Source organism: Chelonoidis abingdonii, chromosome 1 (assembly GCF_003597395.2).
Source record: "Chelonoidis abingdonii isolate Lonesome George chromosome 1, CheloAbing_2.0, whole genome shotgun sequence".
In the NCBI taxonomy this organism is placed as follows: domain Eukaryota; kingdom Metazoa; phylum Chordata; order Testudines; family Testudinidae; genus Chelonoidis; species Chelonoidis abingdonii.
This window is the reverse complement of record NC_133769.1, coordinates 25,640,173-25,654,803: the sequence shown is the minus strand read 5'-3', so window position 1 is coordinate 25,654,803 and position 14,631 is coordinate 25,640,173. Positions and strand designations below refer to the sequence as shown.

The following is a 14,631-nucleotide window of genomic DNA, read 5'->3' as shown; positions in this document are numbered from 1 at the left end:
AAATAGATTACCTCACCTACCTTGTCTCTCTAATACTCTGGGACCAACATGGCTACAACACTGCAGTCTGCATTTAAATCATTTAACCTACTGGCATAATTGCTGATGAGGTTGCACCTCTGATTAAACAGCATAGGTAAGATTGTGATTGTACAAAACTTTCCTTTCATGGTCAATCTGGGTTTTTTTGGTGAGCCTTTCTTTGCCGTCTCCTGCACTCACACACATCTTATCTAATTCAATAGTATAAGCAAAAGAACAATATTCAGAGTAGGGTTATTAACTTTTTCAGAGTGCATGAGTCTGTTGAATTTTTTTTTAAAAGCTGAAAACTCCTGTTTCTTAACAACTGGGCCATGTTTCTAATCATAAATAGTGATTCTATCCACAGTATTCCAGAGTACTTATTTCATAATGCGTAATATGAAGATAAAACACATTTGATAGGATTATAGCTAATGGTAAGTTTTGGGGTTCTGGAGATGACTGGTGGTATGGTCAATAACCTGCTTCAATAAGTGGTCAGACATAACATGACTGCATAACATTGCTCTAGTTTCTATTTGGTTTCAGTAAAATACCTCTAAAGTTGTTTGATACTTTAATTGTAGTGTTAAGTCTCACTCAGCATACCTCTTATAGGTGTATGTATGGGTAACTTTTAATGCTATTACTTAAATGGGGAAATAAAGATGTTTCAGAAATCTCTTTCCTCTTTACAGGTGGGAAGGAGAAACCAAAAACCAATGCAGAAGAATTACTAATTAAAAAGGTAAAGAAGAAAAAGAAAAAGAAACACAAAGAATGTGAGAAAAGGAAACGTCCAAAAATGTACAGCAAATCTATTCAGACCATCTGCTCAGGATTGGTTTCTGATGTTGAGGATCAAGAAGCCAAAGGCATCATAGATGATCATCTTAAGAATTTCAGTGAGAAGAATATGGATCCCAAGAAGGACTGTGGGTCCAAGATACCCGAGAACAGTGAGTTTCCATTTGTCTTGTTAAAGGAGCCACGCGTTCAGAATAAACTCAAAAGGTTGGACACATTGGAGTTCAAACAGCTCATTCATATTGAGCACCAGCCTAATGGAGGTGCATCAGTTATCCATGCCTACAGTAATGAACTCTCTCACTTGTCTCCTGTGGAGATGGAGAGGTTTGCAGAAGAGTTTGTGGGTCTGGTTTTTAGTGAAAATGAAAACTGTGCAGCTTACTATGTAATGGGTATTGTTCATGGGGCAGCTACTTATTTACCTGACTTTTTAGACTACTTTTCATTTAATTTTCCCAATTCACCAGTGAAAATGGAGATTTTGGGAAAGAAGGATATAGAGACAACGACTATGTCAAATTTCCATGCTCAGGTAAGAGGTTACACATTTTATTTTCTAAAAACATCTAATGGTTTCAAATAAACTATAAATGATTTTTTTAACATAGTTACTATCAGCTAAAGTATATAGATAAAACAGAAGATTAATAACCAAAGAATATTTGAGTAATCAACTATTTATTTTTAAAATATAGATAAGGAAGATTTGTTTGCATTCAAACATTCCATTGCACTTTCTATGATCAGTTGAAGTGTGTGTATGTGTACGCCCTTCTAGAGATTGGTTTTCCTTGGCTGAAAAATAGCTGTCGTGTTTGGAGCATGAGAATGAATTTTCTGGCTGGTGTTGGCTTCATTTAGATATCTGGACACGAACCATAAGGCTACAAAAGTTCTTATTTCACAAAATAGTAACATTTTATACATAGAGCCCATCTAATGCACAATTTATTGTATATTAAGATGTATATTGACGCTTCTAAATGCATCCATATAGTGGCACTGACCTACAGTTAGTCTGAATCCTTTCGGTTAACTCTGTTCCCTTGAAAGTTATTAAATCATGGGGCAAAATGGTGGGTCAACTTCCTGAGTTAGGTTTTATCTGAGGAAAATTATTATATGATCTCTAACAATAGCTGCTGTTTGCTTGATATTTCTTAACTCTCTTTAAGAGTTATTTCTTAGAGGAACACAAATCATTTCAGTTTGTATAACTTCAGGAGATTAATTATTTTTAGTTTCATTAGATTACCATAATGAATGCTGTGTAAACACCTATATAGATATTCATGAAAGAACTAATGAAGAAGCTGAACAATTCTATTTTTGGTGACATCAAATTTGGATGATAATTACATTTAACTCTGTTTACCAGAAGAAACAAGTTACTACGTAGTTTTTAAAGAATGTTCATATACCATTTAAAAAATCACATATAACTTCTGCCTATATAAATGTAATCATAAAAATTTGTGTTCAAATGTGAATAGTATACTATCCATCTTAGTTTGTGTGTAAAACTTTGCAAAATAACCTTTTGCTAAAATGTGCGTAGTGTACAGAAAAGAACTGCCCACAAGGAATATCCAGTATTAAGACGTGTTGCTGTGAAAACTGGTGGTTAACAGACAAAGCATCCTCTTTTGCTACAGAAGACCTACATTCAGTACTGCCACATATATCTGTACCAAAGCCTTACCCCCTGTCTTAAATAAGACTTCTAGAATTATGGAATAATCACCAAAAATGTTCTCACTTCATGAGACAACTTAAAGTAGTCAGGATGGATCCAACTGTGGTCTTTATTTCTGTATGTGGTACCTAGGTACTGTAGTGATGTATGCATTAGAAGTGAGTTTTTAGATAGATAAACTACCCTGAAGCTGTGGGTTGATTACCTGTATGGTTATGACAAGAAAAGTATGTGAAGATAGCACTTATAGCAGAACTTTTCCCTATGTATGTTCTGGATCTTATCTGCCTGTTTCAAGTGACGCATATAAGCTTCTGCTTTTTTTAGCACCACCAAGAGAGACACAGCTCTGCGAGAGTGAACTATATTTCTTTTCTGTCTTGTGAATCAGTGTAGCAAAATTTCAGTTGCAGTAGCTACTGTTGTAGCATACGTCAGACCACAACTTGAATTTAGGTCCCAGCTCAGTTTGTAGTATTATCAGTTAAATAAAATATCTTGTAAATTGAGCAAATTGGATCTGGAAATCTGAGACACATGGACCACCTCTGTGCTATGTTAGTTGCATTTTACAATAGAATCATATGTTTAAATAAGAAATCATAATAAGAGAGCTTTAAATACAACTGGTTTTCTTGTATTTATTGTAGAATCATAGAAATGTAGGACTGGAAGGGACCATGAGAAGTCATCAAGTCCAGCTCCGTGCAGTGTACCAGTATGAAGTAAACTTAGACCATCCTGACAGGTGTTTGTCCCGTCTGTTCTTAAAAAACTCCAGTGATGGGGATGCTAGGGCCTGCCCTGGAAGCCTATTCCTGAGCTTAACTATTCTTATAGTTAGGTTAGCTATAAGGAAAACTAATTATGTTTAGTTTCATTCCTAGAGAGTCACTCAGCAACAGTTTCAAGTGAAGACCTTCCTAGATTCTCTCAAGTGGAGAGATTCTTCCAGTTTCTTTAATCTGATTTTGTCATATACTGACTGAACTTGTGGCCAAATTACTCCAATCCAATCATTCCCTCCTACCCATTCCATTTTTCTGCCATTCCCTCCTATTTTTTCACTTCTGCTATTGTCTCCTCAATAGGTGTCATCTGTGATCTACTCTTAAGCCCTCACAAAAGCCTTGCATTTCAGCAGCCTCTTTTTGGATAAAGCAAGATTAATATTGCTCCTCTGTGAACTGTCATTAGGTCTGAAATTGTTAGAGAGATCATATGCTATAATTCTTCCTTCTAGTGCAGTGTAACGAGGGTTGAATGACCCAGAGTCACTTAGTTTGATAACTCTTTTTGAATCTGAATCACAGTACCGTATTCCATTAACTGCTTCAGTACTACTAGTATTGCCCTCGGAACCAAATTACCATTCACCAGAACATCTAGTGGTCTCAAACTTTTTTTCTCTCTGATAAATTATGTTAGGTAGCTTGTCTCTTATACTGAGGCAGTTCAGACAATAATTAACCCTTTGAATTCTCTTAATACAGTTAGGAGCACATCTCATTTATCTGTGTTCTCTCTCTGTCTGGTTATGTTGGCTCTTCTCACTTCAGCCTCCTTATTTTCAACTCACTCATCTCCCTTATGCTATTTCTCTTGCTTTAAACTGCTTCCCACAATCCTTTCAGCTTTTCTTTCTTAAAGGAAACTTGTTGCTGTCCCTATACTTTGGACTGATTTTTTTTTTTTTTTTTTTTTTGGTAGCTAACAGCTATGGAACGTTTAATTCGATATTCCATCTTTTCTCTTAAAGAGCCATTTGATGGTTGTTTCACTAGCGGTAGGGAGGAAAAGAATATTACTCTGTGTATCCTTTTACATTCCCCAGGATTATTTGTTGTTGTTGTATCTCAAGTTACAGAGAAGAACTCTTACTTTTTGTTCTGATTTGTAACTGTACGTACATGTGTTCATATAAATGGTAAATTGAATATCCTATTAAAACTACTAATTAATGCCACATTACAACAGTCTTCATTCCTTGTTCATAGTTACAACAGTTCTGTGACTGTTGGTTGTAAGAACTTTAAAATTTTCTGTGCTTAAATTTAAAATTTTAGTTGGAGGCATGCAAAAAGACTAAGGATGATAGGAATTGGGGAGGCAAAAGATCCATGCATTAATGCATCCAAGATTTTCTCTTCTTTCTTTTTCATTGTCTGCATTTTATTTGGAATGAAAACTTTGTATCTTGTGTTTTTTCTTCTCTGTGTTTTCTGTTAAGTTTTCAGTAGACTTGGTGTGCATTCTCTGTTGTGTGAACACTGACCACTCTAGATATGCTGGCTTGTCAGAATTTGGCTGCATGACAGCTAATGCTTTGCTTCTTGTGTATTTGCTAACTTAGCAGGCAGGGTATATATATTGGGAAAATTCTCATTACCATCTTTGGTTAGTGTCTCCAGAAAACAGTGGAATCAAGATCTTGGCTGGCAGGTCATAAAGGGCTAATGCTGCTAAGCCTCCCCAATCTGTCTGCTTGCTTGTAATTCATATCCATCTTCTCATGTTTCTCATTTTGCCACTTAGGCAAATTTTAGGACTACAAAGTTAAACTAAGATTCCTGCGGCCATTGGATATGAGTCTCATAGCTGCTTCATCTGGGCTGCAACATTTTTCTGAATATTCTCTGGTTACCTAAGGGATTTTTACGCCTTCTGCTTCTATTGCAGTATATCTGAAGAATTTTCACTTTTCAAATCTGCTTTAGCTCTGCGTTATAGAAGTCCTAGGCTTCTACCTCCACCATAGCTCCCATTTGTGAGCACTCCTGCCTGCATATAGTCCAGTGGATAGGATGCTGGAGTATGAGTTGGTAGACTTAGATACTCTTTCTAGCTCTTCTAGTGACTCGTGTAATCATGAAAAACTACTTAATTGTACTGTTTCTCCCATGTATCAAGAAGAGCAAATATTCCCATTTTATAAACCACTTTAAGATCCTCTGATGACCCTTGCATATAAAGTATGATGTATTATTATTATCATCACTGCATCTTACTCTTTTGGTGAATCAGACACATGTTGTGGGTGGGAAGCAGTTGTATCCTCTTCCTGATCTCCACAAACTTGCAGCCTTCTTATTAGCTCTTCCAGTTCAGCCTTAAATAGATTATTTCACCTTGCTGCTGTATGCAATGTAGTTGTCATTTTAAGTTTGTACTGGGCCAGACAACAGTTGGTTTTGGATGGCTCTGCAAGACTGTGAAGGACTTGCTTCAGAGCCTCAACTGTCATCCTGTTAATTTTGGTTAGCTGAAATGCAGACTTGAGGTTCCCTTCAGTATGTTTTGTTCATTCTCAAGGCCTCTTCTTAGCACCTGGATTCAGTCTCCAGCAAAATCTGAGAGAAGATTCCACTATGCTTTCATGTTTTTTTGTTGTTACCCCTTTCCTTGTCATATTAGCTATTTCTGTATCTGAACTTCTGTATTTCTCAGGTTAGTTTTTTCAATATCTGGTAATAAGGCCTGCCCTTCTGCATTTGGCAGATGAATCCTTCATTAATAGTAGTATATATCCTCAGATCTATGAAGTCTATGATTCAGTCTTGGAAATATAGTTGAGCTATATATGTATTCGCAAATGCTCATTTTTGCCTTAAAATGATTTCTAGACATTTCTTTCTCGCACACTTGTTACTTCTTTGTGCTTCCTCAGAGTGCTGGGTCAGGATTCAGATATTCTTCTTTAATTCTCATTGGAAGACACCCATAACGGAATTTAAGATATATGAGTTCATGTGGCAGTGTAATTCTGTTGAGAGGTGACCTAGATAAAATCTATGATCTCCCTTTCTGCCTCAGTGTTGTAGGTAGCCATTGTTAAATATATTGCTTAAGAATGTTGTTACTGTTGCCATATTGTTACAGGTGCTCAGTACTTCTGTTCTTGGAGCTCCAGTGTTATCGGCAGTAGAAGAGCATTGTTCCCTCTAATTTTTTTCCATTCATGTGCAGAATCATTTTTGTTATGTGCACCAATATTGAGGTAATGTGTGGATATGCAGCACCAGTAGAAACAAAAAATGTAGATTTACTAAATTTATTTTCATGCAAATTGTAAGTTATTTTACAGATATAACTAAAAATACAATCTGAAAATAAGCAGCCTACATCTGCACAGTTAAACTGGCACAGCTAAGGTTACAAGTTAAAGTTACATTCTAGAAGGGTACTATTATTGGATTGTACCACTTTAAATACTGAATGACAAAGCACAATACAATAATAAAAGTAGTAATGATAATGACTCCAGCCAGGACAAGTTAGGCATTTTAGAACTCACTACTCAAAAAATTTAAATTTAAGCGTGAGAGAAATAAAATTATGAAATGCATAGGCCAGTCAAAAAACTAAAATAACAGCACTTTGAAAGGTTAAAATTACAGAAACTATGTGTATTGCAGGAAGTACCAAGCAGTAACAACACCAACAATAAAAGTATGTGTTGGGAGGTGAGTGTGAAAGAGACTCTGTGTGAGTGACAGAGAGAGACTGTGTGTGTGTGTAAGAGTGAGAGACAGTGTGAGAGAGAAACTGTGGGTGTCGGAGAGTGAGACTGCGTGTGTGTGTGTGTGTGTGTGAGAGAGAGAGAGAGAGAGAGAGAGACAGAGAGACAGACAGTGTGAGACTGTGTAAGAGACAGTGTGTGTAGGAGAGAGATGGAGATTGTGTGTGTGACAGTGTGTCCTGGTAAACCATGAGAAACCATGCGCTGTCACTTTAAGCAGAGCAGCACTCACCAGTCTGAAGGCTTGTTCAAACACAGCAGCAGCTGCCAGCAGTTCCGTCTCGCTCCCAAGCCATGACCCTCTTCTCCCCCCACTGCTCTGCGGGGATGGGCTACGTGGGTCAGAGGGAGGGCACACCCTGACATCAACAGCCCCCTCCTCCCTGCTCTGCATGTAAGAGCAAGCGGGAGGCTGCCGGGTGCAGCTGTCCGGGGCGTCTCCAACGCAGAGGGCAGGAGCGTGTGGCAGCAGAGCAGTAGGGGTGGGGCACTGAAACAAGTCACTGAGAATGTGCATGTCTGTAGTAATGAAGTGTGTGGCACTCGATGGACTGTTGTGCAGCTGCGCAGGTGTGCAGCTTAGAGGGAACAGTGTAGAATGCAGCTTGCTAATTCAGCAGACCTTGACTTTACTCATAAAGAAAGACCACAGGAAAGGTTTGATGACAAAAGGCACTCAGCCAAGTTCATTGCCCTCAAGGCTCAGTACTAGCATCCCATAGTAGCTACATGTACACTAACATGAGTGTCCGGGAATGATTCAGTCAGCAGCAGGAATTTCTGCTGTCTCCTTGGTCACACAAAAGGTTACAGTGTGGTACCTTGATATTTATAGACTGAGACAAACAACTTGCGTACCACCTTATGTATTTCATGACATCTGCTTGTTATCTCCTTTGTACCTTGCTCCAGATGTCTCCAGCAAAACATCCCTATACATCACTTCTATTAAACCCTTTTTCTTGTGTTAGGTCAGGATGCACCTGTGTTAATCTTTTGTAATGTGTTCACATACAAACATACATAAACACAACAACCCAGCATCTGTTTCTTCTTAGGTGTGCCTGTGTTTTAGCAGTGTCAGCAGTACCCTTGCCAAGTTCATGTATCGGACAGTGAACTAGTAAGCATCTGATTTAATACATGGCCTGACCTTGATTCACGGCGTGGTCTGACTTTGCTCACTATGACTCAGGCCTCAGGTCTTACACCAGGCCCAGTGCTCCATGCTCATGCGCTCTTCTACCGCCATGTATGTTTCAGTTGTCTGCAGTTTGTCTCTCTAAATCGGTCATCCACAAGGAAGCCAATTCCAAAACAGAACCTTTTCCTTCTTGTACACTCTTTCTTGTATAGACCCATCACTGAAACATCTGAACACTACCTATTACTCTCAGGGGAATTCTGCACCAAAACATTAAAAATTCTGCAAAATTCTACATATTGTATTTGTCAAAGTAATGCAGTATCATCACATCAGTTTCACTTATTTTGGTAATTTATTTAAACTACTATACAGAAAAAAATATCACAATAACTGGTCAACATTTCCTAAACACATGAAAGTTAAGTTACAAATAATTGGTAACCAATACCCTGCATTCCAGTTATAATCCTGGATTTTCATTTAAATTACATTACAGAATACCAAACACCGAAATAAAAATAAAGTAGAATGTCACTTTAAATTGCTCAGACTTTCACATATGAAAGTCATACAGTTTTGTGAATCATCATGCTGCATTTTTTTAAAATGAGTAAGTAAAATAGATCCTGAACTGTAATCTAACCCCATTGTGCCACTCTGGCACAGGAAAAAATCAAGAAAGCACATAGATCTTTCTATCTGAGAATTCCCTTACTATCTTTTACAATAAGGGTATGGCTACACTTGCAGCTGTAGAGCGCTTTAAGTTAAACCAATCTTCGTAGAGTGCATGAGGGAAAGCGCCCTAGTCTGTCTACACTGAGAGCTGAAAGTGCACTGGTGTGCCACATTGTAGCACTTGCAGCTGCATTGGGAGTGGTGCATTATGGGCAGCTATCCCAGCATTCAAGAGGCTGCAGTATGCTTTTCAAAAGGGGTGAGGTGGGGTGGCGTGGAGTGTGACAGGGAGTGTGGGGGGAAAGAGTGGGTTTTTGGGGTGCTGAGAGTGTGTCAGCACTCCATCTTGTAAGTTCAGACCCCTCTCCCTCCCCTACCTCTCTCTCACTTACTCAAAGCAAACAGTAGCTGTTTGTTTTTTTTTCTTTGAGCAGCCTGCACTCCAAATGGAGCCCCCCTGGCACTATCTCACTCAAAGGCAAACAGTAGTTGTTTTTGTTTTTTTTTTCTTGGACCAGGTAAGTAGCCCATCTCGAACTGGAGCTTTGAAAGGCACTTCTGCCTCCTGAGTTTACAACAAAGACAAGAGAGACCACTTCAGTTAAGAGGATTATGGGATGCTTCCGGAGGTCAATCAGTGCGTGATAACTCCTTGTTTACACTGGAGCTGCAGCAATTCACCCAATATGCAACAGCTGTTAATCCTCTTGGGGAGGTGGAGTACCAAGATGGCTCTAGCCAGGGAGTCAGAGCGCTCTCTGTGCCTTGCCAGTGTGGATGGGGAGTAAGGTAGAGTGCTCTGGGAGGCTTTATTGTGCCTTAAAGTGCAAGTGTAGCCAAGCCCTAAGACTCCTTTACACCACTCTGGCAATGTAAAAGAGCCTTAAAACTTTTACACCTTTTAGGCTCCTGGGGGAATTGACTAAGAATGAGAACAGTTAACTGACAACAGGAACAGCAGCCTGCCTGCTAAGTTGTTACATTTCTGCTCTGCTTCAGGGACAGAACCTGCCTTACAAAACCCTACCCCTCCAAGCTGGGGGCACTACAACAGTGAGCAAGAGGGACAAAGTGAGTCTTTCTTGCTCATTTGCAGGCAGGCACCCGCCCAGCCCTGCCCTCTGCAGTGAACAGGGAAGGGGTGTGTGTTCCCCACAGATTTCTTTGCTCCACCATTGTTCTGTGGGGGAGCAAAGAAATCTGCGGACAGTATGAATTCTGCGCAGAGGTACAGAATTCTCACAGGAGTAACCTATGCCTTGCAGTCATCCCATTTTTGTCTGAGCTATTCATTAACTCAAGGTAAATGCCTTCATGTTGACTAGAGCCAGATGCCCCTAGCAGTGGATGATAGGTAATCCCTTGTTGTGGCTCCAGATCTTCACAGTGCACAACAAATACTTCACTACTAACAATTTTACTTCCTGAATCAATTTGTCATGCTTTACTCCTGTCCTAGAGGGGTAAATTGGTGATAAGCTTAGTTCTGTTTTTTTAAGGAAATCTGGCCAGGCAGTGATTCTGGTTCTTCACATACTTATGCCCCTGGTTCTCCCTGTATCACTTTTCAGGTCATTTTTTTTGACACATTATATTTGGCTTTTTGTTTCTCCAACCATTTTCTCTTTCTCAACTCATTTTTACCTAGCTTATGCTGTTCTCTCTTCATTGTCCCCTGCCGCCAATTAATGCTACCCTCCTTGGTGGGTTTGTACTAGTCCCCTTTGTACAGGAGCTACTTACTCCTCAGTCTACTCTGTCTCTAATTTGTCAAAATCAGCTGTCATGCCAGTGTTCTATTTCTTTTGATGTGTGAAGAGGACTATTGCAGCATATTTGGGAATGAATACTTATCTCTGACCTACCTTGTTTCCTCATCTCTTGGCCTTTACACAAATACTTAGTTCTTTTCGTTTGCTCATTTCATAGATTTTAAGGCCATAAGGGACCTTATTATCAGGGCCTTGGGTATTCTGTGATGTAGCAAAATTTTGCAGAATTCAGCTCCTGCTACAGAGTCTTACTTCAGAATTTGACCTTTTATTTTAAATATCAAAGGATTACCTTCATGGCAGCGAAATAAATTAGCACTGCCATGGAATTTAAGGGCTCTGTTCTCATTGTGCTGTGAGGTACCTCAGGGCCCTGGTCATGGCCATTTTAGGTTGATTGCCTACATGACACTGGCCATAGAATTTTTACTCAGTAGTTCCTAGATCAAACACAATGATTTGTGGTTAGGATTGCCAGTTATGGTTGGACGTATTACTAGAGGTTTAATCACATGACATAATCTTTAATTAAAGATTAATCTTTAATTCCTGGAGACTCCAGGGCAGTCCTGGAAAGTTGGTAAGCCCACTTGTGGTTGAACTAAAATATATATAGAGAGCAACATCCAATCTTGATTGAAAGATTCTCTGTGATGGAAATTCTAACCGCATTCCTTGATAGGCTTTTCCAATAATTAATCTCATGAAAGATTTGTCTTATTTCTAAAAAAATTTTTGAGTTTCTACCTGCAAACATTGGTTCTTGCTATGCATTTGTTTACTATACTGAAGAGCCTTCTAAAATGTAATGGTCTCATAGACATAGACCATGATCAAATTGCCTCTTAACCCTTAAGTTTCTCATTTTCAGGCATATTTTATATACTGTGCATCAGCTTTTCTGAACACCCTCTCCAGTTTTTCAACATTCTTTAAAAAATGTGTACATCAAAACTGGACAAAGTATTCTAGAAGTGGTCTCACTAATGCCATATACGGAGGTATTATTACCTTCCTACTCCTACTTGATATTCCCTAGTTTATACATCCAAGGGTCACCTTAGCTGTTTTAGACAGTGTTGCATTGGAATCTCATTTTAACTTGGTTATTATAGACTATAACCCTGAAATCCTTTTTGGAGTTACTGCTTTCTGTTGTACAAATTCCCCATCCTGTACATGTTGCCTATAGTTTTGTTCCTTGATTTATTGTTGCATTTAGCTGTACTAAAGTGATCTTGGCTTGTTTGCATCCTATTTTACCAAGCAATCTAGAAGATTCTGTATGACATATCTCATTATTTACTATTCCACCAATCTATCATCTGCAAAGTTTAGCTCAGCGCAGTGATTTTATTTCCCAGATTGATACAAATATTAAATAGCATTGGACAGGAATAAGTCTACATGAAACTATACTAGAAGCAACCACATACAGACTCCTGTTCATTTTCTCAGTTACAATTATATTTTGAGATCTCTTGAGCTAGTTTTAATCCATTTAATATATGCCATGTTGATTTTTGTATAATGCTTATTTTTAGTAATATCAATTCAGATGCCTTCTAGAAGTCTAAATATATTATGTCAACACAGCTGGCTACATTTTTCAACCAGACTCCATAAATTCGTGAAGTTGATTTGGCAAGATATATTTTCCATGCAAGCGTGTTGATTTTCATTAAAGATTGGAATTTTTTTTTTAATTGCCTAGTCTCTTAGTAGTAGTTATCTTACCTGGGATGGATTTTAAAAAATAATAGGCATATAATTACCTAGATCATCATCTTGTTCATTCACTGGCTTCCTTTTCCCTTCTCTTCCTGCCATTCCCAGTTCACATGTGGAGTTGCAGGGTAGCATGCTCTGGAAAGTCTGGTCCATTCATGTTGTGTCTTCCCCAGCAGCGGCTTGCCAGGCAGTGCTCTTACCACAGTGTTAAGTAGCAATGGTAGAGGGAAACAAAGGGAGCTGTGCTGTGTAATAGAGCTGGTCGAATATTTTTTGACAAAATATGTTTATCAGAAAATGCCAAATTGACAAAAACCAAAACTTTTCACAGGAAAGAGTTGGTTTCAATCAATTTTCTGTTTTTGAAACGTTTTCCAATTGTCAAAAATTCCATTTGGACATATTTTAGAAATAAAAAATATTGTTTTTGATTTGAAATTACTTTTCTGCTTGAAATGTAAGTTAATTTATAGTAAAAAAAAAAAAAAAAAAAAAGTAAAACAAAATTTAAAAACCTGAAATAAAAGTAAACATTTTAAAATTATAAAACACTATGTTTTGATTGTTAATCTGAAATATTTTTATTTTGAATTTTTGATTTGCAGAAGTCTCAGCTTTTTTTAAATTATTTTTATTTGTTTCTTCTTTTCATCCTGGTACGCGATAGGGAACATTTTTCAAAATCTTAAAATCTTGTGGGTTGGGTAAACCATTAGTTGTGTAGCATATTGACCAGCTATCAAATGAAGTGAAAGAGTGCAGTAGAAGGACTACTCTGTAAAGTATAAGAGCTAGATGAGGGGGGAGAGAAGATTTCCATGAAGACTAAGGGAGACGAGTTGTTACTGAGTCAGCTCTGCAGAGCTTAAAGAGGTGGCAGTGAAGACTTGATGCCTGCTGCACTCTTTACCCCACCATTTCCTGAACAGGGCCATTACAGCAGCCAGTTGAAAGTTTTAGGTGAGGAGGCTGGAAGTCCAGAATCTAGGTAGTAACAAGTGTAAGTGCATGGCTTATGCCGTAGTGCACTGAAATTCAAAGCTACTATTCCTGCAACTCTTTGGTCTCCTAACACATTTTACACAAGTGGATCTAGAGTTCAAACAGTGGTCCGGATTTTCTAGAAGTATTTAATTCCAGTTCAGCTTTTGCATTAAATTGTGTCTGCAGCCTAAAGTAGTCTGACTGCACCAGTTTCCTCCTCCTCCTTGTATTTTGACTTCCTGATTTTAAAGTTGAAATCTCAAAACAGAAAAATCCAGGATTTCAAAATATAAAGTTCTCCCAGTAACATACTGGGGTTGGGTGTGATTGTAAAGCACACTGATGTGCTGTGTTCTGACTGCCCTGTGTAGACCCAGGTGGCATGCTCTAAAAGGAACCTAGTTTGTGTTAATGTAGTCTTGTTTCACGCAGACTGTTAATGCGAAGTGATACCCTTTTAAAGTACACCAGCAGGATCTCCAATGTGCCAGTCTGGTTGCTTTACAAATCACACCCTTCTAGTGCTCTGCTGGCATCATGTAGACAAGCCCACTGTAGTTCAGGGCTTGAAAAATGTATCAAATGAATGCCAGAGGACTGAACCTGCCAAACTAAACCCAAAGTGTGGTTGTGACTTGTCCTAATCCAAAATTAGCTTATATCACCCGTCCACCCCCAATTTGGAAAAGGAAAGCACAAACGTATTTAGTTTATTAAAATATATACTATGTGATTCACTTTAAAAATGCTTACAAATAAAGTCCTCATTGTCCAAAATGAACCTTGTAATTCTGTATTGAGCCCCCCACAATAACACTTCAGTGTTTCCCTTTTAGATACCAGTACAGTTTTACCAAATTAATTTGCTTTTTAAAGCCTTGGACTGTTCTAAAGTCTTTATTAAACTAATCAGACAGTGCTAAAAACACACTTGATTGGTGCGACCCTGAGCACAGAAATGGATATTAGTGAAAAACTGACAATTTTGATTTCAACTATCCTGTCTGATGATTTTACTTCCACAGTTTTACACCACTTCCATGCAATAAACTCTGACACAACTTCCTTTACAGACAGATTTGGGGTAGACATTTGTGTCTTCAATTTTAAATAGTAGACATTATGTCACTTCTTCTGCTGGACTCTGCCTATGTCTTGTGAATTTCGATTCAGTCATGCAGACTATATAATGGAAAGATTCCATAGCTGCTTTGAATATTTTCTTGATTTTTGTGCTTGTATGGTTCCAGTTCTCTGTTTAATTATAACA

General features: G+C 38.3%; 1 protein-coding gene across 2 annotated transcripts in view; it reads left to right on the top strand.

The window, feature by feature from the left end:
* The window catches only part of RSBN1L (round spermatid basic protein 1 like), a 109,796-nt gene that overhangs the window by 50,239 nt on the left and 44,926 nt on the right, over window positions 1–14,631 (top strand). Inside the window, exons 3-4 of one of the 2 annotated variants that reach the window (XM_075064500.1) lie at window positions 723–983; window positions 1,302–1,366. In XM_075064500.1, the coding sequence (XP_074920601.1) occupies window positions 723–983; window positions 1,302–1,366 (326 nt within the window). Of the gene's footprint in view, window positions 1–722; window positions 1,367–14,631 lie in introns of both variants that reach the window. The other variant, XM_075064498.1, reaches the window with a different exon arrangement.